This window comes from Phlebotomus papatasi, chromosome 1 (genome assembly GCF_024763615.1).
Source record: "Phlebotomus papatasi isolate M1 chromosome 1, Ppap_2.1, whole genome shotgun sequence".
Lineage (NCBI taxonomy): Eukaryota > Metazoa > Arthropoda > Insecta > Diptera > Psychodidae > Phlebotomus > Phlebotomus papatasi.
In genome coordinates, this window is record NC_077222.1 from 26,075,200 (window position 1) to 26,102,300 (window position 27,101).

The window sequence follows — 27,101 nt, forward strand, 5'->3', positions numbered from 1 at the left end:
CCAAAAAAAACTCTAAATTTCAGATTTCCAAAATTTGACAAAAATACGACCCATTGGCTCTGTTCAGTAATAATAATCATTCAAAAAGTCAAAGCCACTCCAAAATTTAAGCCAACCCTATTCGAATATCTATCGGAAGCATAAAGTGCAAGTTCACGTATTCGCCGTTTTAGCGCTGATTGTTCTGCCATTTAGAATTTCGGTATTACTGAAAAAAAATCGTCGACAACGTCAACAACAGTGTATAAACGTTTGCTACAAAAAGTAAATTTTTGTGGAACTTCAGAATGGCAGCATGTTTGAATTGCAGTTTCATTAAAATAAATGTTCCTTTCATGAACGTCCCCCTTTTGAGTAACTCGTCGGTTTAAATTTTCGAACCTCCAACTGTTTTTTTTTTGGTAAGTTCTCTCAGATATATCTTCGAATCGGTACAGAAAAAAACCAGTGAGATACGTGAACCAGAGGGTGCTCACAAAGCGGGAAGGTTATTACTGAACGAGAGGATTAGGGTGTAAGGAGTCGAAATATTATATAGCTCAAAATTGAGGGATTTATTTACTGCTCTCTCTATGGTCTTCTAACAGTAAAATGTCAAGGATCATTGCTTACGGATTAAGTGCCATAAAAATTCCAGATATGGAGAAGCATTCAGACCTAAACACGACTGCCTTTCGTCTTTACCAACCAATTCCTTGAGTAAAAGAAAATTTGAAATAAGTAGCCCCTCAATTTTATTTTCAAAATTTCAGCCTAAAAGAATCAAGGTATTATTCCGGATATGATGCCATAGTGTACTTGCTATTTTGATAAATTTTCACTACAAGTAATCTTTCAAAGATCAGACGGTTCAGACACTAATAGACCTATCGTCTGATTTCCAATTTCCGGAATGTTCATTCAAATGGTTTCACACCCAAAAACCAAGTCATCCCATTTGAGGAATGGTGGAATGGAGAAGAGAGCAGGAAAAGATGTGAAAGATCGAGGCCACATTGTTTTCCCAATTCGCGTCCATGATCTCCAAATGTTTTCATGTTGGGAGAGTGTCTGATGAGAAAAAAGAGCGCCCAAGTGCTAACATACAAATTGAAGGAAACTGAATATCATTAGTGAAATGAGAGATCAACATGAATTTTATATCGGGCATGACGTAGTTTCATTGGGATTGCTCGAGGGTGGGTTGGATTTAATAAATTACATCACTTGCTAATCTTAATTATAGACAGATTGCAGAAAAAAAAATGTTATAATGTTTACAATTTACTTGGTCATTTCTCCTTAGTCTCCTCCATCTCATTTACGGCCTTTTCACGGGCCATGGAAATTTATTTTCCTTTTCCCTCTGACACATTTCTTTCGTACACCGGTAATTTCGAGTTTAAACAAATTTGCTGATTTTTCAAATATTTATTTCGCACATGTGGATTAAGTGGGATACGTTTTGCAAAAAACCTGAGCGAATTTTGTGAATGATGGGGTAATTCAATTTTTGCAGGATTGTCCGGATAATGAACCCGATTTCCGGGCACATCAGTGTTCGCACTTTGACACAGTACCCTTCGAGGGGGTCCGCTATGAGTGGGTGCCCTACACAAAAGCCCCAAATCCGTGCGAACTAAACTGTATGCCACGTGGCGAGAGGTTCTACTATCGTCACAAGGCAAAAGTGATTGATGGCACGAGGTGCAATGAAGAATCACTGGACGTTTGTGTGGATGGGGTCTGTCAACCTGTTGGATGTGACATGATGCTGGGATCAAATGCCAAAGAGGACAAGTGCCGAAAGTGCGATGGTGATGGATCCACATGCAAGACAATCTCCGGAGTTCTCGACATGAACAATCTCCAAGTTGGTAAGGAGGCATAATCTTCTATTTCTGGTGCGTTTACCCCAAACATTGACATAATTAGAAAGTAATATTGGATGTGTGGTGAAAAGAAATTCACCTAAATATTTATTCCCAATATTTACCTGTGAAAAGAAATTCTTTCTTTCATGTTTATACCCATTTTTCAATTTACTCCCTCCTTTAGCATCTTCAACAGAAATAAGACGTGATCTAATTTCTTTCTCCAGTTGTTTTTTCGGATAATTGTACTAGTTCGAATTTAGTTTATAAATAGATCATTGAAACTATATTGATAAATTTGAATACATTTTCATTCATTCTTTCAATGTACTCATAGTAGACGTTTGTGGATTTGGTTTCAAACTATCACCGATCGGACATAATAAATCAAAATCGGTTAAGACCAGTTTTAACCGGTCGTTCATGAAATCCTACACTTCTACTAACGAATCAGATCGCTCCTGAACTCCTCGTCCAAACTATCTAAACTTAATATTCCAGGCTACAACGATATCCTGCTTATTCCTGCTGGAGCCACAAATATTGAGATCAAAGAAGTGGCTCCATCCAACAACTACCTAGCCATCCGAAATCTCGTTGGGGCTTACTATCTCAACGGAAACTGGCGGATAGACTTCCCCAGACCAATGACCTACGCCGGTGGCATTTGGCATTACGAACGGAAACCCCAAGGATTCGCCGCACCAGATCACCTGACTAGCATGGGTCCTACGACCGAACCCATTTACTTAGTCTTGTTGTATCAGGATCGCAATGTCGGTATCCGATATGAGTATAGTGTACCCGAAGCAACTGCTAGGCTCCCACAGCATGAAACCTACAATTGGGTCTTCGGACCCTATTCAGAGTGTTCGGCTGCTTGCGGTGGAGGGTTCCAGACCAGGAATGTCACTTGCAACAGTCGAACGACACTTGAACAAGTCGATGACAGTCTCTGTGATGCCACGGAACGAATGGAAGACGCCAGACAGTGCGGTCAAGAGCCTTGTCCACCGCGTTGGACAGAGGGTCCTTGGGGCAAGTGTTCTCTACCATGCGGTAGCGATGGCAAGCAGGAGAGAGAAGTGACTTGCGAAAGGATAGATTCAAGTGGAGTTGCAACAAAAGTTGAGGACTCCGTATGTCTGGAAACTGCAGGAAACAAGCCAGCAACTGTACAAGAATGCAACAAGGGCGTAGTGTGTCCAGAATGGCACACAGGACCCTGGCAACCATGTAATCGCCTCTGCGGAGATGGTGAAAAGAAACGACAAGTGAAATGCTTCCGGAAAGAAGACGGGAAGATCAAAGTCCTTCCGGATAGTGATTGCGTAGATGAGAAACCTGCAGAATCTGAGGTTTGTGTCCTTAGGCCCTGTGAAGGTGTTGATTGGATAACATCAACATGGAGTGGTTGCAGTGCTTGTGGATTGACCAAAGAAACAAGAACAGCACATTGTGCTTCCAAAGCAGGAAAAATCTACAACGACACCTTCTGCGAGAAGAAACCCAAACCCGAACTCGAACGACCATGCACTTCCAAGTCACAATGTGACTTCCAGTGGTTCACATCTCAATGGAGCAAATGTTCTGCTGAGTGCGGCCAGGGAGTGCAAACCCGAACGATAATCTGTGGTGTTTTTGATGGAGAAATGGTTAAGAGAGCACCGGATGAGTCTTCCTGCAACGCTGATGAAAAACCTGAGGATCAACAAGACTGCGAGAGTGAAGAAGAATGTCCTGGTCAATGGTTTGGAGGTCCATGGTCTGAATGTTCAGTTCCCTGTGGAGGAGGTACAAAATATCGAAAGACTTTATGTATGGTTGCTGATCAACCTGCTCCTGTTGAAAAGTGCAGTGGTGATACACTCAAATTCTCAACGGATAGCTGTAATCCCGAACCATGCATCGATGATGAAATGCTTCCTGTTGACAGCACAGCTATGCCAATTTTGGAAGACGATCACGATGACGAGGAATACTGTGACTACGATGAAGATGACTACCCAGAAGTTTCAGGAGAGGAATTAGATTCAGTTGACCTAGGTGCATTCGATGAAACTTCTGGAGGAACTTCTAGTGTATTTGACACAGATTCTAAGAGTACGACAGAATCATCTCTCCTTACTGACGAACTTATGCTTAGTGATTCAACTGGCTTTGAAACTGATGAAACTGATGCAGCTTCTACAGATATACCAGGTACGACATATGAAGGATCAGGAACACAAGAAACAGCTTCTAGTTTACGAGTAGATACTGACGAGACGGGATCTGGGGACTTTGAGAGCAGTCAATCTAGTACAGAAAGTTCAGAAAGTTCATCTCTAAGTGAAAGCATTTCATCTGCGGCATCATCATTATCATCACAAGAATCATCTGCATCCCAGACGAGTGAAAGTGTTGTAGAAACTACAACTGAAGGAGCAACTACAACAACAGAAGGCGCCACTGAAAGTTCCACAGAAAGTTCAACTGAATCTTCAACAGATACTTCAGATTCCTCTTCAGAGACAACAACTGATCTTTCTTCGACGACAGAGAGCGAGTCGTCTTCGGAAACCACAACTGTGTCAATGGAAGAGACAACAACATCACAAGATTCTGAGACAACAACAACGGTTGGAGAAACTACAACAGAAACTGGTGATCTCACAACAACCTCAGGAGGAAGTACAGAATCATCAGTAACATCAACTCTAGAGGACACTGAGTCAACAGTATCTGATGGAACATCAGAAACAGCTACTGCAACTGAAGAATCAACCGTAGGAGGATCAACTGAATCTACTGGTTCTACTGAAACACCTGGTTCTACAGAAACCCCTGATTCCACAGAATCCCCTGGTTCCACAGAGTCTCCTGGTTCCACAGAATCCACAGGCTCCACAGTTACAGAAGAAACCTCATCGACAGGTGAAGACGAAACAACAGAATCCGATGTTGATATTTGGTCTACAACTGAAAAAACCGACGTATCAGACGATGATGACGGTGAAACATCGAAAAGTACACCAAACACTCTTGATGAGATCATTAAGAAAGAGCAAAAGCCACGTAAATGTAAACCCCGTCCAAAGGTTATGGCTTGTGTTACCTCGACATTTGGTTGCTGTTCGGACAATAGCACTGCTGCGAAAGGACCCTTTGAAGAAGGTTGTCCAACACCAAAAACTTGTGCTGACACTAAACATGGTTGCTGTCCTGACAACCTGTCACCGGCTAAAGGACCAAAGAATCGTGGTTGCCCCAAGAGTCAATGTTCACTTAGTCTCTTCGGATGCTGTCCGGATAAGAAGACAGCAGCTGAGGGTAACGACAACGAGGGATGTCCTGTGGTGGAAGTCACCACAGTTGGTGGATGTGCTGCCACTAAATATGGTTGCTGTCCAGATGGCACTACTGCAGCTGAAGGACCTAAACACAAAGGATGCAAAAAAGAAGAAGAGGAATGTACATCAGAGAGCTGCACAACTCCAGAACCTAAAGTTACTGAAGAGTCCGGTGTTACAGAAGCCAAATTCTGTGCTCAATCCACTTATGGATGCTGTCCTGATGGAATTTCCGAAGCAACTGGAGAAAACTTCCATGGCTGCGATATTATTGATGAAGAGGATTGCACCAAGTCATTCTTTGGGTGCTGCCCAGATGGAAGAACCCCGGCTAAAGGAGATAACCAGGAGGGTTGCACAGAATGCATGCGCGAACCATTTGGTTGTTGTCCTGATGGTGAAACTCCAGCTCATGGACCTCGTGGAGAAGGTTGTTGCCTCGAACAGCCTTACGGATGCTGTCCTGATAACATTGTCCCAGCCCGTGGACCTAATCTCGAGGGTTGTGGTTGTGAGCATTCTCCTTACGGTTGCTGTCCCGACAACAAGACCTCAGCTAAAGGTTACGACAATGCCGGATGTGGATGTGAATACACACGATTCGGTTGCTGCCCTGATAAACTCACCGAAGCCACTGGAGAAAACTTCGAAGGGTGCTCTTGCCATACCTTCCAATTTGGTTGTTGTCCGGATGGGGTTACAGTTCCGTCTGGACCACACAACTCTGGTTGCCACTGTTCGCAGTCCGAGCACAAATGCTGTCCAGATGAGGTTACCCCCGCCAAAGGACCCAACTTTGAAGGGTGCACTTGTGCCACGAGTAAACATGGATGCTGTCCAGATGGTGTTACATCAGCTGAAGGAAGAAACTTCGAGGGATGCGATGATATACCGTCGAATCCCCAGAAGGCTTGTGGTCTCACTAGAGATGCTGGACCCTGCAAGAACTTCACTGTCAAGAGCTTCTTTGACGCTGAATACGGTGGATGCTCTAGATTCTGGTATGGCGGCTGCGAGGGTAATGACAACCGTTTCAATTCCATCGAGGAATGCAAAACGGTTTGCGAGGATCCAATGGGCAAAGGTATGGAGAGACAAAAATCTTTGACATTTTAGATGTTACAATTTTCTGAATCAATCCTTATATGTCTTCAGAGGCCTGCTCTCTACCGAAATCTCACGGACCTTGCACGGGATACCTTCCGATGTGGTACTACGACTCGGATCGCAATCAGTGTACACAATTTGTCTACGGTGGTTGCCTTGGAAACAACAATCGCTTTGAGTCTCTAGAAGAGTGTCAGAATGCATGCGTTGTGGACGAATCTGTTCCACCTTGCGAACAGCCCGTTGACCAGGGACCTTGTGGAGGAGTATACGAACGGTGGTATTTTGATGCTGATGCTGACATTTGCAGGCCCTTCATCTACGGCGGCTGCAGGGGCAACAAGAATAACTACGCTTCGGAACATGCTTGCCACTATCACTGCAAAAAGCCGGGAGTTCATCGCGGTAAGTCTAACAATCTCTGCTTTTCTGTTAAACTGTTGTCATTCAGTAAGTGTTCTCAATTAATTTTTGAATTAACTATTTTGAGTGTTTTAGATTTTGTTATTTTGTATTTATGCATGTGAGGTATTTGTAAAATTCTGACAATTTTTGTAGAGTTTTGCAATGCTCCAATTGAAAAGGGTGACTGTCAAGCTAAGTCCGCTAGGTGGGGCTTCTCGTACTCTGATAACAAATGCATGCCTTTCTATTATACTGGTTGCGGTGGAAATAAGAACAATTATCGCTCGGAAGATGAATGTGCAACGGATTGTCCATCTCAGATTGGTACTTATGGTTTACTATTGTTTTTTTGCAGGCTTTCTCAGTTCGATAGATTTTATTTAACAATGAAAATTTTTTGGTTTTTGATCAGCATGCTACATATAATTTTGAAACTAACAAGTTTTGTTAAACATCTATGGAAATGAAGAGCCTTTACTTTTTGTTGTAAACTTGTATTTGATGCGGTTTCCATTTGTTGTTAATTGTGGTTCTTCCCTTCCTTGTATGACTTTTACGTAACGGCAGAGCGTGATCTGTGCGTCCTTCCGACTGAGGTTGGCAATTGCCAGAATTACACTGCTAGGTGGTACTTCGATACCCGGGAATCTCGTTGTCGATCCTTCTACTACGGAGGCTGTGGTGGAAACAAGAACAACTTTGAAACTGAGGATGAATGCGTCAACCGATGCGAGAGGAAACCCACAACAACACCAGCTCCTAGAAGACCTCCCCCAACTCACGATGATGGATTCAGACGTGAATACTGCTTCATCCATCCAGATGCTGGGGATTGCCGTGGCGACGCCATCGTTGCTAGGTGGTACTACAACAAAGATGAAGGCGTATGCGCTCAGTTTGCGTACACAGGTTGTGGTGGAAATCAGAACAATTTCCTTACAGAAGAAGAGTGCGAATCCAGTTGTGGTAATGTTCAGGGTGGGTTTCCTTAATTCCAAGAATCGGTAGTAGGAGTTCTATAAATTCTTTGGATTATTTTGCAGATACTTGCACGCTTCCACCTCTGCGAGGACGCTGCAACGAACGAATCCAGAGATGGTACTTCGATCAGGGCTCCCAGAGATGTCTTCAGTTTGAATTCGGTGGATGCAGAGGAAACAAAAATAACTTCTACACCGAAAGGGAGTGTCAGAATGCCTGTAGACATGCTCCTGAAAGGGTTGAGCAAACACCACCTCCTCATGCAGCAGTATCCATTTGCGAAGAACCTCGTGATCACGGACATTGCAATGGAAATGAACTCAAGTACTACTACAACCGGGATAGAGCATCCTGCGAGGCGTTCTACTACACGGGTTGTGGTGGAAACGGAAACCGTTTCGAATCTCAGGAACAGTGCGAGAGGCAATGTGGTGAACATAGAGGTGTGGACGTGTGCAGTGAACCTGTGGATGCAGGACCTTGTGATAAATGGCAGACAAGATACTACTTCAACTCCACAAGAAGACAGTGTATGCCATTCCATTACAGCGGATGTGAGGGTACGGGTAATCGATTCACAACAGTTCAGGAGTGCGAGACCGTATGTATTGGACATGAGGAGCCACCGCCAGATGACAGGGGTAAGGAACAAGTTTATACTATTACTAGATATCTTTTGATGATTCACCAAAACAACATATCTTGCATTTGAGTAGCAAATTTTTGCATCTCATCGAAAGTTGATACATCTAATTCTAGCATAAGCTGTATAGGATGATACTGAATGCAAAAAAATGCTTCTTTATCACATTTCTCTCCTTCCATTGAAAATATTTCAGCAATATGCAGTCTGCCCGTTGAAGTGGGCAGATGCAGTCACGATGAGGAGAATTCTCACAGACGTTGGTACTACGATGATACTCGCGGAACATGTATCTCTTTCATCTACAGCGGATGCGCAGGGAATCAAAACAATTTCCGCTCTTTTGATTCTTGTGTCGATTTCTGTGTCAGTAAGTGGAGCATTCACATGAATCTAGTGGGGTGGATGTTGAGTAAATAATATGACTCCTCCACCCCAGCTTCAACTGGAACATCGCACGCACTCTATCCCTCTGCACTTCTGCGCTTCCTAATAGGGCTATTGATTTCTGCTCTACAGATGCTTCTCCCTAGATAATAAGACTCGGTTGAATGATCATTCTTAGGTAGTCCTTTGCTTGACCGGTGTTTCTTGGGTTTCTAGGTACGGCACCTGAAGAACCAAGGAGAGAACCATCTGGTGATAAATGTGAAGCTCACACAATTGCTTGTGAGAACCTGCAGTGTCCTTACGGCGTTGAGACGCAGTACAATGAGGACTACTGTCCAGTATGTTCTTGTGAAGATCCCTGCTCAACTGTCCAGTGTCCACCTGACTCCCAATGTTCCATTGACGTGGGTAGAGATGAGACGGGTCAACCGACATTCCTGGGCGTCTGCAGGGAAATCCGCAAAGCGGGAGAGTGTCCCAATCTGGGCGATAATCAACGATGCGACCGCGAATGTTACACAGACGCTGACTGCCGTGGAGACAAGAAGTGCTGCGCTGCAGGATGTGGATGGCTATGTGTCCATCCAGATACTCCAGCAACTAACGTCTCAGAACCATCACGACCCTATTACCCACCCGCTTACTACCCAGGTGCTCATCCACCGGTTCTCGAAGAGAAGGCCCCAGAAGAAGTCAATGTCGTTGCCGAAGAGGGTGGATATGCCGTCTTACATTGCTTTGCTACAGGATATCCTCCACCGACTGTTACTTGGAGGCATGGGGACATCATCCTCAACACCAATCAAGGACGATACTTGCTCACATCTACCGGAGACCTACAGATTGTGCAGCTTCACAGGACAGATAGTGGAATCTACGTTTGCGTTGCTGACAATGGCCTGGGGACACCGGTTAGCAGAGAAGTTGAACTTCAAGTTAATGGTAAGGTCCTATTTAGATTTTTCCTAATCTCTTTCCCTGTGGTGATGGTTTCTTCTGGAATGCTTCAAGGGTGGAAGGAAGTAATTGAAAATAGAATAGTTGTTTCTAGTATCAAGTTGACTCGCACATTTCCCCCTGACTTATCTAATTGACGAGTATCTAAACTCAAAAATTAGATAAACAATATAAAACAATTTGAGAAAAACAATTATGTATATTCAGCTGTTTTAGATGTATATCAAGGGCCTCAGTCAATAATTTTGTATTCCGTGTAAATTTTGATTACAATCCAAATTCTCAATTACACCATTCTCCCTTGTGCATCATGCGGAAATGCTATGCTGCGCTTAGCACCACGATGTTTGTTTGTGTTGTTTACCACTTTAATGCTGAATCACTGTTTATTAATCACGTGCGAAATTGCATGCGTTGTGTGTGAATGTTGTAGATCCTGTAGATATCTTAGAGGCTGACGCTTATATCCTGGGGGATGCAAATTCCACCCAGACCGTCACATTGAATCAGCCAGCGATACTGAGATGCCTTGCTGGTGGATATCCCAAACCCTATGTCAGCTGGTGGCGAGACACTGAACTCCTTCCTCTAAATTCGACACGTTTCGAACTAAGGCGTGACTATTCATTGGTCTTCACGAAGGTCGAACTTTCTGACCTCGGCAAATATACGTGTCAAGCTTATACAGGACGTGGAAAACCAGTATCTGTGTCGATCACCCTACAAACCGTCGGACCAGTGTATGTGAATAATGAGGAAGATGAGAAGTACTTGAAGTATGTTGTGGACCCACCTGTTCAGACAACTACAGTACGGGTGAGACCGGACTGGCCCTATAGACCTACCCCGCCTCCACCACGGGTAATTCCACTACCCCAAGTGCCAGTTGAGCCAACGTATAGTGAGTATTCTATGTGCTTTGCTACTCTTTCTTGCCATTTCCCATCTGCATTGTGACTATTTAAAATCTAAATACTTTTGTAACTAAACCAAGGGTTATTGGTGATAGTGAGAAAATCTTTACTAGCTTTCGTTCTTTGATTCTTTCCATTCTAAGCAACGCTTCGTAAACTTGGATAAATAGATCCTTCTTTAGGATAGTAACACAATTCGTCGCTTATCAATTTCCTTTATTGATTGCGTTAAGTGTATCTGCGGCTTATGTAATTGGACCATATTATTCTTTGTAGAAGTGAATTAATACGTTTACCTGATCGTGATTGAACCGGCTTTGAAGGACCTTTATTTGCAAATCAAACTCTTTTACTTCACAATAAAATCTGACACTCATAAATTCGACTGACTTTCCCTCCCGTATTCATAAGCTTTTCTTTAATTTTAGCACTTACCGATCTGATCTACTATGTCCGATCAGTAAGCACTATTCTTAAGATGTTTCGGAAGACTTTCGGTCCGATGGAATGTAACTGCAGATGAATGGAAATACTTAACTACTCTTGATTGTCGTAATTTTATTCTCAAGCCCAAGTGCAGTGAAACAATTCCCTCCTGTACGAGATTTTCCCTACATTTTTTGATACCTGATGAAGAAAACGCCCAACTGCGAAATATCGTGGAGAATAAAATTGCTAAAATCAAGAGAGATTTAGTGCTTCCGTTCATCTCCTGTTACCATTCTTAAGTGCTAAACTTAAAGTAAAGCTTACGAACAGTAAAGGGAAAAGCCAAGTCATCCACATCTACGGTACAGAAAGAGATAATTTTTGTAGAAAAGAAAAAGGCACCTTTTCTTCACTATTACTCCTTGACAGATGCGTCAGCGTGAAGTTAGCCGAATTTCATGATTTTAGTTTCACGTGCTGACATCTTTTGCAAATATCGTGAAGTTCTCACATTCAAATATGTCGATAACGTTGCACAATTGCCTCGATCATGAAATCATTGCAATGAGTTTCTTTGAATTTTATCGTAAACAACGGTTTTCGATATCCTTACAGCTGAAGTAAAGGCGCGAATTCGTCTTCCGGGAGGCAGGCAATACGCTTTAGGAGCTGATGTTAAACTTGAGTGTATTGTTGAGGGATATCCCGCTCCAAATGTTACCTGGTTCAAGGATGATCGTCAATTGGTACCCACACATAGGGTCCAGATCATTGATCAAACACGCGTAGTAATTTACGGAGCTTCAAGAGAAGATTCTGGCTTTTACAAGTGCGAAGCCAGAAATGGCTACAGCAAATCCTACAACGAGGAGGAAATCGTCGTGGAAGGTGAGTTTGAACATTAAAACATGTTGATGGGAATATTGACATAGTTGATCATAAAATTTCAGGAGTTTTCATACCACCTGAGTGCACAGATAGTCAACACTATGCTGACTGCTCTAAGATTGTTCGTGGAAATTACTGCAGCAATCCCTACTATGCCAAATTCTGCTGTAGATCGTGCACCCTTGCCGGACAATTGACTCACAATCTTCCAAATCTTGTCTAGAGAAGATTCTCATCCTAAATTTACCCTTCTTTCTCGAGCCACTTTTGCACCATTTTCACTGCCAAAAACTCCTCCAATAGATCGATCCAATAAATTACGATGATTTGTTCAATCATCTGAGCCTCTGACATACCTAAAAGTCACTCTTTACTAACATTTTCTTCGTTTTTTCGCGTACCTAATTGATCTGTTAGATGTTTCTATCAAAACGAGTTAAAAATGCTTCTAAAGAAAAATAAATTTATTACTTTTTTATTAGATTTTAATTAACTAATGAACTGCCATAATTTGGAGACATTTTGTGTCTCCTTCTTCAATGTTCTTTCATGTTCTGTGTCCTTCCGACAGAAAGAGTCGAAAAAGAAATGTTTTTAAAGAATATTTTGGTTTAAAAAAAAATTAATTAATAACTATTGTTACCAATTTGTGGCTATTAGAATAATAATGGAAAAAATGATGAAAATGTAATAAGAGCCAGGATTTTCTTATTATGTAATGCAATTGATGAATTATAAAAGTGTAAAAAATAAACTAGAGTGTAAATATACTGAGAAGGTTGTATTTTCTTGATAAAACAAGGGGGAACCTGAGGAAACCGGTAAGTTTTGAATTTTGTTCAAGAATTTGAGGTTATGTTCAGCCTAAGTTCGAACTCAAAAATAAACATTATCCCTTAAAAATTTTTCAAATTTATTTCAATATTTTAATAATATCAGAATAATATCAAAAACTACAAGAATAGAATTGCCAGAATATGTTACGTTATAGCGGTTGGAATTAACATTACAGTAGAATCTCTCTCAATCGGGAATATGGGGAGAAATGTCATCCAGTTTAGCGATATAATTGAGCGTCAAAGCCTTTGTAAATTCCACAAAAAGTGTTCAATTATAAAGAATCACGATAAAATAGGAAGAACTACAGCGAATTTGAGCGAATTAGCTTCATAATTAAACGTGAAAATTGTCAACAAAATTTTGCGCCCGATTGAAAACGAGCCGATTGAGTGAGAGTCTACTGTAAGTGTTTCCGATTGTTGGCGCCACTGCCTCCTCACCAAAGACAGCGACACCAACGGGAATTTCCGACCTCTACCTAACTTCGTGTTGTATGCTCTTAAGCATCATCTCTCTGGCTCCTACACCGCAACACACGCAACATCGTTTTCTGACCAACTCCATAAATTTCTAAAAATATCATATACATCGTTCATCAGAACGCATCCTATCTTAGTTTATCTTGTTAATTAATGGTCTGTGAGTAAAGTGAAATATATAGAAAGGAGAAAACATCAAAAATTGTTCTTTATCGCCGCATCTTTAACCCAATATATATTTCACAGGTATATCTCTTGCCATAATTCTCACGAAAATACTTGAGGTTCAGGATCTCATGCTTTCATTCTTTCGATCATAGGTAAAACCTAACACCGACATTGATGCATCAATGCCAATATCATACGACTATCATTTTGGTCGTAATTGTGGAATTTAAATGAAAAATTAAATGATTTCTTAAACAGCTATTTCATAAAAACTTTTTGTATATTTAAAAGTGAATTAACTCTTTATCTAATAAGGTTTTTAGGTCTTAGAGGAATGTAACCATTCATTAGAAGCTGAGGTTCGAGGGGTTACTCCTTCGGATTAAGAGTTCCTGGAGTTCACAAAAAGAGCATGATCACACCGATGGTATGATCATGGTCACCGCTTGAATGAAGAAAGATTCCCCAGAAAAGCTATATGCAAGTGAGGAGACCTCGACCTCGGGGCAGACCTAGGATAAGGTGGCTGAATTAAATTCAAGATCTTACGGAGCACCCTAGGATCGACCGCGAACATGTTTTTGGAAGTGGCGAAGAATCGACAGAAGTAAAAAAGGCGATGACGATGAGGCTTTTAAGAATATTCGAATTTTTCAATTTTGTCTCTTACATTTTAATTAAATCAAAATTAATTTTAAAAATAATTTTAGGAGAGTCAATTCATCAGAGTATTGACTCATTCTTTAGGTTAGATCTAACATAACCTTTAATCTAATTTAAAACCATTTAAAAAAAAATAAGAAAATGAGGTTCAGTGATCAAAATTCAGAGTCTTGGTTTTAGATTAGAGAATTTAACGAAATAACCTGGAAACATAGGTAAATAACCGAGATTTGTAAGGTGATTGAGATTAATTAAAAAATAAACAGTGATAAGCTCAGAAAAGCTTATGGTAGCTGAGATTCTTTACAGGTGACCGCGAAATTCGTGCAACTTGGGGTACTTGCAACTCGAAATGTGTGAAAATTCGATTGTGAGTTGAATTTTGGGTGTAAACAATCGCGTCTAGCCAATTCAATCCACTTCCATTTCAAGGTCACCTGTAAAGAATCTCAGCTACCATAAGCTTTTCTGGGCTTATTACTGGACTTTTACTTTGGGGGCATTGTTCACCTCCCTCAAAATAAATTTTCATAAATAAAAAGTTTTAAAATTTTGTACACCGAGTACACCTCTTTATGGATTTTAACATTCACAGCCTAAATTACACTCAATCCCGGTATTATGCACATTTTCAGGACCGAAAAAAATGCGCGAAATGGCATTACGCATCGAAAACATTTGCATACCCGTAGGGGCTTTCTTTTGAATAAGTCGATCGTAGAACGAATTTCGCGCGGAGTAAAAGTAATTCAAACAAAAAGATTCAACTGTTTAATAGAAATGCATTAACAAACAGTACTCTTTGGCCAGAGTTCTTCAATAAATGGTTAGAATATTCAAAAAAAAAATTAACCTTTAATAAAAGAAATTAAAGTTTTAATCTGAAAAAGTAGCAAAATGTTATACATTCAGGCGTATTTCAAAAATGATTTCATAAATTGACTCCCAATGGTAGGCAAACTTGAATAATTGTATGTACATAATTCCGTCAGGTGCATAATCCAGAAGAACTTAATGCCGGGACTGTGTGCATTTCTATGTAAGAGGAGTACTTGCTAAAAATTCTTAATCCTATTCAAATAATTTTATTCATCATCTTTAGTAAATTTCTATCGCCGAAGAGGCCGTAGCAAAAAATGAAGAAAATTAATGACCAGAAGCATTTTCTTCATAGTAAAACTACTTTTCTCTTGACTGAAAGGTTGAAAAGATTTTTCTCACTTACCTCGGGCCTGGATGATCATTTGCTACTGCCACTGAAGTCTGCAAGAAAGAAAAAGACCATTATAACTTTCCCGGAAAATCGATCCAAAATTATCAAAGGGATTGTCCAAGAGTCCACAATTATTTTTCAGGGATAAACATAATCTCTTGGTGTTGGGACTCACCAGGCCTTCTGGAGATCCTCGCTGGAGATGCTGGGGAATTCCCACCAACAGCTCCCGATGATCCCAGTTCTGCTCCTCTTCGGTGGGACACAACAGCGATCTCCAAACACTTTTTTATACACATTACACTAAAATTGATTGAACGGGCTTTTACATTTAAGACACATGCCTTCAGGGGACCACAGAATCTTACTTCTGGGTTCCCTAAAATGGTAAAGGATGGCATGAAGGTGAAGGATATCTCTTGCACGTCCTTTCGCGCCGAGTTTTCTCTAACCTCACTTTGGTTATTCACTCCCAGAAAGCCCCCAAAGGTGCTTGCTTTTCTTAATTGAAAACAATTAACGGCACTCGAGATTCGGTTTTTAATCACTAATAAACTACACTTTACCCTGAGCTCCCCACAAACCCATCCACTACAGAATTTTCCAAGAAAAACTGCAATTTACTCACCAGAAACACTTTGCACTCTTTTCACTTAAACACTTTATTTCTTGTATTTATCACCGCTTCCTTCGTAGAAAACACTAAACCCCCACATGCATGAGATGCCCAAGGATCTCCACTCACGAATATCACTAAAAAAAACTAGGAAAATCTCGCGGGAAAACACGAAAAAATGGGAAAAATACAATAGCCAGGAGAAAGCTTCTAAGCTTGTGCTTCCCACAAAGAAAAACTACAGTGCAAAAAATGAAGATGGCGCATCAGAAGGGGAAGAGCACCGTTAACATTTGTTGTGCTTCTCGTCCTTCTCCTTCCTCGATCGAGAAACCTTTCAAAGCCGGTTTGGAGTCTCTTTGAAAAATGAATAACAAAAATTGCGTATAATTTTATTTTTGCACTGGATAATTAGATTTCACATTGTAATTCACATTCACAAGTCTATTGGGGGGATTGGGGGCATTTTCGTGGAAAACAAGTAAGAAAATTGATTAGGCCTAAAATCCCTAAAATATATTAGAAATGACATTTATAAGGATTTTAAGTAAGTGCCAACCTTGAGAAAAAGAGTCTGCGAGGATAGAGGAGATTGGAAATGTCTACTGAAATTTCCTACTACAGAAGTAATTGTAAAAAATTACAAAAACAATTGAAAACAATTATTAAAATTTATGAATGAAACAATGAAAAGAAAATGTATACTTTATGAACGAATGAATAGTATTTTCAATCAATTCTATTAAGTTTTTTTATATTGTCATTTTATACAGAAAAAAATCTATAAGAATAACAAAAATTTTACGCAATTTTTGTTATTCATTTCATCTGCTAAATCTGCCAAATAACTGTCATAATAATACGCATTCAATTTTCAACATTTATCGTAATTTCTTGAGCTCAGAGAAACTAAAAACAAAATTAATTCTAATGATAATATGTTTCTTTTTAATTTGAAATTCGAGAATATTCGAATATTCACTTGAAGATTCTTAAAATGACTGAAGATGACTTTAAAAATTATTCAGGTAAGACGGACCAATTGTCACGGGAAAAGTTGCCATTTTTTAAAGTTCGAGGCTTCCGATATAAATCGCAAAATAAGTTCTCTCTGAAATTTAAATCAACATTCAAAAGAAAGAGGAATAGACTGTTGTACTTGTACCAATATTAAAAGGAAAAGGAAGTCTGCAACATCACCAAACCCGTTTGAGATGCAATTGAAAACAATGCGCTCTAGAGTTCAGTTTCCTGTGGAAAAAAGGACGGATTTAGGTAGCATTTTGGATTTTATTCCAAAAGAAGAGCAGTATTTTTATAAACAAAAATTCTAGAACTGAAACCAATAAAAGATGAAAAATAAGCAACTGAATTTAATTTTCTTTTTTTTTTAAATATTGTCCTCAAGTTAGTCACAGGCATTGTTAAGTTGTGCTGTTAAAATTCGTCGTAACTTCCAAAATCGCAATATATAGAAGTAACGGTGTTATAAACAATGGAAGTTAAGATAAAATTATACTGAGATTCTTCTTACGCATATCTCTATATCTTAGCTTTTAAATCATTTTCAGAGATTTTCTCGTGTTAATTTACAGATTATGAGTGTAAGGTAAAGTATCCTCGAGTCGACCGCCTCTCGTGTCGACCACCCTGGGTTCCTCAAGTCGACCGGTGGAAATATTTATTCAATTTATTTACATTTACAATAATATTTATTGAATGGTTTAACATCATAGGGTCAATTATTTCATAAATTATTCAAATCAGTGAAAATATCATAGAAATTGACCATAAAACACTGAAAAACCATTAAAAAAAAAACGGAGCGTTAAGGTATTTCTTAAATAAAAATTCGCAATTTTTCTTTAAACTATGGCATACTTTTTGATATTCTTGACTTTCTTCTTAAGAAATTATTTTAATGATTACCCTCACAGATTACTTGAGAATTCAAATTTTAAGTCTAATCGCAAGTTGAGGACATAATCTTTATTACTTGTGCAAAAATTTTAGTACCATGACTAAATTAAATAGTAATTTTATGTATTAAAATTGAAAGTGCATTTCAAACAAATTGTTCCTCAATTCGACCGGTCGACGAATCCATAACAAGTGAAGCTTCTTTCACTTGAATGTTGTTCTATACTTCTGAATGAATTCATAAAAATGAGTTTCCCTATTTATTTTAATGATTAACTAAATTTTATTTTTTTTTATGTGTTAAAAGTTAAACAATTCAATGTTAAATCCGTGACTTTTTAGTTATGTGATTTGTTTAATTTTAAGAAAAAATGGGTGGTTGAGTAGAGGAACCTCAGGCGGTCGAGTAGAGGAACACTGATATTGAAGTGTTCGAGTAGAGGAACATTTCGCATTTTTCAAACATTTTAATTTTTTTATAATTCAAAATTATATTATGACTAAATGAAGTTCACAATTAGATAGATAAGGATCTATTATAAAGTTTTAGGTAGAAATCCTATCAAAAAACACAAATTATAACTGTTTTTTCATAAGTTTTTCACAAAATCTATCCTTAATGCCCAACGCACAATAAATTTTGTTTGTAAACATGTTTTCAAAATTTCATATGAGAGAGAACAAGATGACTAGATCTCGGTTTCATTCAATCTCATTGAAATGTCAAAAACATGTTTACAAAACAAAAGTTATTGTGCGCTGGGCATAAGTGGTCGACTTAGGATACTTTACCTTACTATTATTATTGTTTTTATTCAGAAGCATCGCATTCAGGGTTCATTTTTAAGAAAAATAAAGCTGAATTGAAAATTTCGTCTCCTGAAAAATTCGTCAAAAGGAAGTTACGACAAATGCTAATTTAACAGATGAAATGAATAACAAAAAATGCGTCAAATTTCTGTTATTCTTATAAAATTTTTTCTGTACAAAATGACAATAATGTGAGAAAACTTTTTTTTGCAGAAAACCAAGAAAACTATTAAAAAGTATTTATTTTGCTTTTCATTTTCTTAGCGCTAAATTTTAATGATTCTCACTTATTTTTGTAATTTATTACAATTTCTTCAATAATAAGAAATTTCAGTAGACATTTCCAATTCCTCCTTTCCCTTCCAGACTTTTTTTCAAGGGTGAAACTTAAACTTTATAAATGTCATTTCTTAATATTTTAGGCTTAATCAATTTTCTTACTTGTTTTCCACGAAAATGCCCCCAATAGACTTGTGAATGTGAATTACAATTTGAAATCTAATTATCCAGTGTCAAAATAAAAATTATACGCAATTTTTGTTATTCATTTTTCAAAGGGACCTCAAACCGGCTTTGAAAGGTTTCTCGATCGAGGAAGGAGAAGGACGAGAAGCATAACAAATGTTAACGGTGCTTTTCCCCTTCAGATGCGCCATCTTCATTTTTTGCACTGTAGTTTTTCTTTGTGGGAAGCAGGAGCTTAGAAGCTTTCTCGTGGCTCTTGTATTTTCCCATTTTTTCGTGTTTTTCCGCGAGATTTTCCTAGTTTTTTCAGTGATATTCGTGAGTGGAGATCCTTGGGCATCTCATGCATGTGGGGGTTTAGTGTTTTCAACGAAGGAAGTGGTGATAAATGCAAGAAATAAGGTGTTTAAGTGAAAAGAGTGCAAAGTGTTTCTGGTGAATAAATTGCAGTTTTTCTTGGAAAATTCTGTTGTGGATGGGTTTGTGGGGAGCTCAGGGTAAAGTGTAGTTTATTAGTGATTAAAAACCGAATCCCAAGTGCCGTTAATTGTTTCTAAATAAGAAAAGCAATCACCTTTGGGGGTTTTCCGGGAGTGAACAACCAAAGTGAGGTTAGGAAAACTCGGCGGGAAGGACGTGTAAGAGATACCCTCGACCTCCACGCTATCCTTTACCATTTTAGGGACTCCAGAAGTAATATTCTGTGGTCCCCTGAAGGCATGTGTCTCAAATGTAAAAGCCTGTTCAATCAATTTTAGTGTATAATGTGCATAAAAAGTGTCTGGAGACCGCTGTTGTGTGTCGCATCAAGAAGGAGCAGAACCAGGATCATCGGGAGTTGTTGGTGGGAATTCCCCAGCATCTCCAGCGAGGTACTCCAGAAGGCCTGGTGAGTCCCAATACCAAGAGATTATGTTTATCCCTGAAAAATAATTGTGGACTCTTGGACAATCCCTTTGATAATTTTGGATCGATTTTCCGGGAAAGTTATAATGGTCTTTTTCTTTCTTGCAGACTTCAGTGGCAGTAGCAAATGATCATCCAGGCCCGAGGTAAGTGAGAAAAATCTTATTCAACCTTCCGGTCAGGGAAAGTAGTTTTACTATGAAGAAAATGCCTTTGGTCATTGATTTTCTTCATTTTTTTTTTTGGTACGGGGATTAACTCTTTTGTCGCCTTTGGGACTCTGGGTACCCATGGAAACAACAATTTTTTTAGACTATCTAGAATCGATTAAAATCCGATTCTTCTGGATAATTACAAACTATAAGGATGTCCAAATCTGGGATATTTTTTGCAGGATCCTAATTAACTCCTGAGCTTAGATATTTTTGGTCAAAAATCGTGAATTTTCGATTTTCTGCTTCCTTGCAGATATCCTGACTTTTTTTTTATATTTCTATACCAGAATTAGGAAAAACCTCTCGGGGCCAATAAGTATGATAACTAACAATTACAGATTACATAAATTCGAAAAACAATTTTTTCTTAAATTTTTAAAAACTTGCTCAAACTTGATGGGTACTCTCGTATCCAAAAATCTAGAGGTCAAATGTAAGGTTATCCCGCCAATGCCCGCCATTTGCTTTTTGACACCAACCTTGTAAGAAAATTCCGAGCGGGAGCGAAATTTTTGTCAATATGGCCGATAATTTTGACATTTGGCAGCGAGGGAGATTGCTTTCGAGGAAGTTTTTCCTATCCTTCCAGATTTTGGTGAATTCTGATTGTCCAGGAAGTGTTTTTTTGGCTCTTGAGAAAGCTTAATGTGTCTACAATAACATCGTGTTGAGAGAAATGTGTTTTAAAGTGTTATTGTGTGAAATATTTTGAGGAATCTGTTGGCAAGCAGGAACTTGGTGTCTTCTTCACCACTTCCTGGACATCCCACAAAATACTGGTCAATAATTCTTCTTGTTTCAGTGCTCAACATTGTAAAGGAGTCATTTGACACGCAAAAATAATTCACAAAATTGATATTATTGGTTTTTGGAGAATTGAAGTTTGTCTCCTTTTCGTTCTTTTGAGGACGAGAGTACCCATGAGTTTTCCAATTTCCCAGAGGCGGAGAAAATTATTTCTCTACAGAAGTATCATATTTGATCACTAAGACTTACAATAAAGTGAGTTTTACTGAAATTCATTCGCTGGATTTGTTGTGGTCCGGAAAGAGTTAAAACCTTCCATTCCGATTTACGAAAAAACGATTGAAGCCAATATTAATTTTTGATGTTTTGCAATCCTGTTTCTTCTTTCTTTCGATGCTATAAATTCAGTAATGTTATTAATTAATTTATTTTTGTTATTTGGAAAATGAAACAATAAATTTGTGATGCGCAACATGTATTTAAAATGAAACGAAAACATTTTTATCTCGGTTTTTTTTTGGTACAATTTTACAATTATGCCGAAGGCTTCCCTTTGGAGAACCTAGCCTCCTCCATTCGTAGGCGCTTCTGTTCAATTCGGAGGCGTTCCTCTTCAATCGCCAGCCTCCTCTCTTCCAGTTCTAGCCTCCGCTCCTCCAGCATCTGCATCTTCTCATTGTGCTCCAGCATCACCTGAAGGTGCTGCTGGAGCGCCGCGCTGATGTGCCTGTCGTTGTCCATGGATTTGGTGTGGTCCTCGTGGGAATTGTAGTAAGGATGATGTCGCCTGGAAGTGTCCAGCATTGAAGTCTCCAGCATGGATGAGTCAACCATTGAGGTTGCATCATAAGGATCTTCCCCAACATCTTCGATGTGGAACTCAATGTTGCTGGCAGACTCCAGGGATGATGGAGATCTCTTCACGATTGGCGGACTCGGTGGATTGGCGCTCTCATCATTTGGATCAGCTTCATTGTCTGACGCCATGGGATCCATTCCCAGTAATCTCCTCACTCTCCTCTGATTCGCTGTCAGCTCAAGATTTCTCTGCGGAATGCCATGCCTGTTGTTGCTCTTGTACATATTCGACAGCCTTATCTTCTTCCGGGTCTCGAATTTGAAGTCATTCCAAACTTTTCGCCACGTCTTCCAATCACGCACCGGCGGTCCACGGGAATTTAGCTGATCAGCCAAATCCTTCCATGTCTCCCGGACCCCATCCTCATAGAGATTCCCTCGAGCTTTCTGCTTCGCAAAGGCCACATTCTCTTCCATGAACTGGATGAGGACAGCAAATTGGCCAATCGTGGTTCTGTCTCTCCTAACGGACAAACAGCCATTCAAATAATTCATTTAGTTGGAGGAGTTAGTAAAGTATCTAATAAAGCTAATTAAATAATTCTAAAGCCAAGAAATCTGGCTTTATGGGAAAAAAACATAAATATTTACTTGTTATAGAGACGCTCCATTTTGACACTTTGTTTTTCCAGTTCAGAAGCGTGAACGCAATCGAAAAATACTGAACGAAAGCATAGTGTTAGGGATTGAAACTTTCAAAATTTCATGAAATTTTACACTTCACTTTAAAGACTTTTTCTTGGAAGATCGAAACAGGCTTCAACATTTTGAAAATATTAAATTTCGAAACATAAAGTTAAGACTAAAAAAAAACAATTTAATTAAAAAAAAAGCAAAATCTTCATTAAGTAGTAGGTTGTTGTCACTGTTTATTCCTCGAAATGTCAAAAAATGAATGCCGTTTAGTGATACAGTGGCGTAGGATTCATGGTCAGTGGAATAGTGGCGTATGATTCCTCAGATAACGCCATTGTAACACTAAAAACACTCAGGGAAATAATTATACGCCACTTTTATGCTATTTTTGTTCTGCAAGCTTGACAAATACTCAAAATTATGAAAAATATTTCTAACAAAGTTGTTGAGATTATTAAATATAATGAATATTTAATAAATTTCCTATCAGAAAACAGCAATATCTCAAAATTGACAAAAACCAAGATCCGCCGTTGTAATATTCAATGTGCGATATGATTTTAATGATTATTGTGAGAGTTTTTTTGAACAGACTTCTGCTCGCTAGGTACGATTAATGTAATGATTATGAATAATAATTTCTTTTTAGTTAACTTATAAATGATAGATATGATTTTAAATGACAAAACTGCGAACTCACTGCCTAGAAATGTTTATTCCAAATTTCATTAAGCTTACTGAAAACAGAAATAAAATTATTTAACTTTATAATTATTCAAATTTACGCAGATGCACGAATTCAATGTAAAATTATTGAATAAAAAATTTCAGTAAATTTAAAATTTCATAAATATGCATTATACAAAATAGCCTTTCAAAATGTATGATACAACGTACAATGACCTAGTATATAAATAAATATAATTAAATTCCAAATTCGGAATTTATTAATTTTAATAAAATTTAATATTTGGTTACTAAAACAATTTTTTTAAAAGTTACTTGCTTGAATTTTGAAATAAAAAATCAAAATTTCATGTTAAATATAAATTTCATTCGCATCCAAAACCCTTAAACGCATATTCGATGTTTTATTCGATTCAGTTTCGTTAAGTTTCGAACACTTTCATTTTCTATGTTTTACCCCTCGAAGGAAATTTCATGCTGAATTATATTAACGTTAAGTTAGAGTTCCAAGCAAATTGTTTGTTTTAGAGATTATTTTAATGATACAACTAATTTGATAAGTGAATATCAGAATTTTTGTGAAATTATAAATTTCATAAAAGCGCCAAACCCTAAAATTCGATGTCGGACTTTGTAGTGAATTTTCGTTATATTTCGAATGCTTTCGAATTCTATGTTTCCTCCCCTTTTGATAGAATTGCGCTTTGAATTTTCTTGCAATTTTTATTAACAATATTGGCTAGTAATACAATAATAAATGTTACCAGAGAATCACCTGAAAGAGAGCAAAGCTTAATTGCTGCAACAAAAGAGATTTGACAACTTTGTGAGGAATCTATCCTCAGAAGTTGGAGGCACAAGTTCAAGGGTCTGGGAATCCTCATCTTCAGAATTTGATACTGGAAGCTCTTGTATACTGAATGTGTCACTGAAATCTTGCTTTTTGAGGGCTTTGGTATTTGGGAAAAAGGACAGGGATTCTTCATCGTCACTGTGGTCAGATTTGTACTCCACAAGAGGCTGATTTTCCACGTGTCCTGGAATTTGGAGGCGATTTATTGGGATGATGTTTGAGGATTTGGCCTGTAACACAAGACAGTCTTTAGTACTTTTTCAAGCTTATTCAATAAGAAGTTTTACTTGTGGAGAATCTTCAGTCTTGAGGAATTTCTTGTAGGTTCTCTTGGCTCTCTCCACTTTTAATTCCAACTTCCTCTGCATCATCCTGCAACTACTCGTGGGCGGTACATAAGTTGTTTTGCTGGAGGCACTGGGAACTCCTCTGAAGATCACTTCAATTTCCTCTTCGTTGGATGAACTTTCCTCACTTTCCCTAAGTACCATTTTTTCCTGCAATTCCACATCATTTTAATATTTTCCAGGCAACAAGTCCCGCCCATTTTCTTACATTTTTCTCCCCGCTGTCTATTCCACTGTCTTCCATCGCTCCCAGATTCTTCCTGGATCACAGATTGTCGCGAAAACGTCTTTTTCACGAGGTTGATGGGTCAACTGCGAGAAAATCGATTTTCCACAAGTTTTCTCTCCACTGAAATTTTCCAGAAAATCCGCCTCCAAAACTTTCGATGTTTTTACCCGCCGATATTCCTAACGATGTTTTTTGGAGGGGAAATATCGAATGGAATTTGATTTGAATTCACTGAATACCTCAACGGTTTTTCGTGTTTGGTTGAAACCTCATTTGTTATCAAGAGGATCTAATTTTACGATGATTTATCGTGTTTTATGGTTTGGGGTTGTTTTATCTCAATTTATCAAGTATATTGCAATGAATTTGGATTATTATTGTGACAAAGCACATTTTATAGGCCTTTTTACTGCTTTTCAGCAATTTTTGAGCTTTTTATATTCTGAATTATTCTTTATCATTTTCAATTAAATCACGAAAATGGTATATCAATAGCAGGCTCTATAGTACAAATCTTTCGAATTTCTTCGCTTTTCTGTACACATTTCGCTCATTTGTTGCTAAATATTCTATAGTTCAGTGGTGAATTTTTAATCATTTTTTTAAAATAAAATAATATAATAAATTCAGCTATAAAAACTTGTATTTGTGCATGATTTAATTTGTTTCTCTAATAAGAGTTAATTTTATTTTATTTGATGTTTTTCTGTTTACTATGAATTTAATTTTCAAGTTTTATATAATTATTTTTGTGCGGAAATATATTGGATGCCTTATAAAAAATAAATAAAGTCTAATTATTTCACTGAACATTATGTTTTAAATTTCTATTATTAATTATACATTAAATTTACCTTATGTACATTAGAATTAAAGAATTAATAAGAAGAATTACAGAACAAATGTAAAGGGTTTTTTCTGTAAAATAATTAGCCTTTCAATTTAGCAAATTGAAGCATTGTAAAAAATTAATAAGATTTCTAATAAGTTTTTCTTTGATTCCAAAGATTTTCATTGATTCCAGGTATTAAGTATCAATTACTGTATCTTCATCTTCTTTAATATAGAAATTTTTCCTTGGACTTTCATTCAATGTATTGTAATATCCATTTAACGTCCGTTTAAAAAGGATATTTCAATGGAATACCTCTTTTTAAAAATAAAGAAACTTTTATTGTGCTTAACCGTGGTCCAACTTTGCTTACTTTTTAGCGCTTAAAATATTTTAGAAAGTGTTTTATATTCGAAATTACTTTCGAAAAAATATTAAGATGTTTGCCTAAATTTGTCAACATGTTAACATTGCTATGAGGTTAACTTTTTAGGAAACCTAGGTACCACATCCTATCTTCCTTACTTCATACAAGACTTAAAAGAAATAGGAACATAGAATTTCGGACAGTTAGTACTCTAAAGTACGAATAAATTGAGCTAGAATGCAGTTCATACTTACTTAAATTTTATCTAAATTTATATTTCTGTTAATAAAACTCTCCATCCCAAAGCTTTGCAACATTTTGAAATAAAACAGAAAATTTGTCTGACTAAATATTTGTTTTAGCCGAGACACACTGGAGGATTTAAATAGGCGGAAAACATTTATTGTTTTCGGAACGATCACTGGGACATAATTTCCAAGGCTCATATTGGAGCATAGTATAATGTCGCGAATTTTTTAATATCCTCAACGATGCCCTAAGGGAATTTATACAATTTAATTTAAAAATTTTGCATGCCAAATACAAATCATTGTGCTTTACTACACTGACTCTAGGGGAATTCTCTAATTCTTATGCATTTTGTTACACACGTGTGTTTGAAACCCGTAATATGAGTTACAAAATACAATCTATAGACTTTTTTTAACGAAATTATCATTACTTTTACTGATTTGGAAAATACAGTTCATCTTGGTTAAAAAGTTGATGATTTGTTTGCAGTGTGTACACAGTTATAGAATTGCATTCTCGAAAACGCTCTTTACCCTGCTCTTTACTGAGATTTACCCCGATGCATTTCTGCCTATCTTTCGGCGCCCAAACTTGAAAAAGGGCATGACATTTCCTATGTTTCCCATATGTTTCTAGCTCGCCAAAAAAAAAACTTTTGGGTTTATTACCTGTTTTCTGTCTGTGTAGAATAAATTAGCAAAAAATATAAATGCAAAATATAAATGCAAAATAAAATCCAACTTAATATTGAATAGGCAACCGAAAACCCCAAATTGGCAACCTACGTAGTTTTGGAGATACCTTGTGAAATGTGTACGAAAACAGGAAAAAATTTACACTAAAATCGGTCGTATTTTTCAGAGCTAATGTCACCCCCCTGGCTCCAGTAGTTCATATTCGAATATTTATTTTGACATTCTTAGGGTGTTTTTTTTTCTCTTCTAAATTGTTCTTGATAATATTTAGGAAATGCATGTTGCCGCAGTAGTGAGTTATTGATCCGTGAATAATATAATTTTTTAGTTAAATAAATTAAATTATTTTAGTTTTTGAGCATAATATCCCATTATATTTGAGATGAAGGACCATGCAATGTTTT

General features: G+C 37.8%; 3 protein-coding genes across 3 annotated transcripts in view; 1 reads left to right on the forward strand and 2 right to left on the reverse strand.

The window, feature by feature from the left end:
- The window catches only part of LOC129798325 (papilin), a 42,353-nt gene extending 29,677 nt beyond the window's left edge, over positions 1 to 12,676 (forward strand). Inside the window, exons 4-14 of the mRNA XM_055841432.1 lie at positions 1,499 to 1,856; positions 2,355 to 6,269; positions 6,341 to 6,697; positions 6,851 to 7,021; positions 7,265 to 7,675; positions 7,741 to 8,319; positions 8,518 to 8,691; positions 8,925 to 9,653; positions 10,102 to 10,569; positions 11,627 to 11,899; positions 11,962 to 12,676. Of these exons, the coding sequence (XP_055697407.1) occupies positions 1,499 to 1,856; positions 2,355 to 6,269; positions 6,341 to 6,697; positions 6,851 to 7,021; positions 7,265 to 7,675; positions 7,741 to 8,319; positions 8,518 to 8,691; positions 8,925 to 9,653; positions 10,102 to 10,569; positions 11,627 to 11,899; positions 11,962 to 12,122 (7,596 nt within the window). The 3' untranslated portion in view covers positions 12,123 to 12,676. The remainder of the gene's footprint in view (positions 1 to 1,498; positions 1,857 to 2,354; positions 6,270 to 6,340; positions 6,698 to 6,850; positions 7,022 to 7,264; positions 7,676 to 7,740; positions 8,320 to 8,517; positions 8,692 to 8,924; positions 9,654 to 10,101; positions 10,570 to 11,626; positions 11,900 to 11,961) is intronic.
- Positions 12,677 to 21,399: 8,723 nt separating this feature from the next.
- On the reverse strand, positions 21,400 to 22,461 carry LOC129798326 (uncharacterized). The gene is made up of 2 exons (XM_055841433.1): positions 22,391 to 22,461; positions 21,400 to 22,262 (listed from the first exon to the last, which is right to left on the reverse strand). Exons 1-2 carry the CDS (start codon positions 22,408 to 22,410, stop codon positions 21,476 to 21,478), a joined length of 807 nt encoding a protein of 268 aa, XP_055697408.1. The 5' UTR covers positions 22,411 to 22,461; the 3' UTR covers positions 21,400 to 21,475.
- Positions 22,462 to 23,791: 1,330 nt separating this feature from the next.
- LOC129798327 (uncharacterized) lies at positions 23,792 to 24,676 on the reverse strand. The gene is made up of 3 exons (XM_055841434.1): positions 24,531 to 24,676; positions 24,263 to 24,472; positions 23,792 to 24,205 (listed from the first exon to the last, which is right to left on the reverse strand). Exons 1-3 carry the CDS (start codon positions 24,564 to 24,566, stop codon positions 23,915 to 23,917), a joined length of 537 nt encoding a protein of 178 aa, XP_055697409.1. The 5' UTR covers positions 24,567 to 24,676; the 3' UTR covers positions 23,792 to 23,914.
- Positions 24,677 to 27,101: the final 2,425 nt, after the last annotated feature.

Bases quoted from the DNA above. Each gene is read 5' to 3' on its own strand.
- LOC129798326 (XM_055841433.1), bottom strand. From the start codon at position 22,410: ATGGAGCGTCTCTATAACAA. The intron at 22,263-22,390 runs GTAAATATTTAT...TTTGTCCGTTAG, and splicing joins ATGGAGCGTCTCTATAACAA to GAGAGACAGAACCACGATTG.
- LOC129798327 (XM_055841434.1), bottom strand. From the start codon at position 24,566: ATGGAAGACAGTGGAATAGACAGCGGGGAGAAAAAT. The intron at 24,473-24,530 runs GTAAGAAAATGG...GTGGAATTGCAG, and splicing joins TAGACAGCGGGGAGAAAAAT to GAAAAAATGGTACTTAGGGA. The intron at 24,206-24,262 runs GTAAAACTTCTT...CTTGTGTTACAG, and splicing joins AGACTGAAGATTCTCCACAA to GCCAAATCCTCAAACATCAT.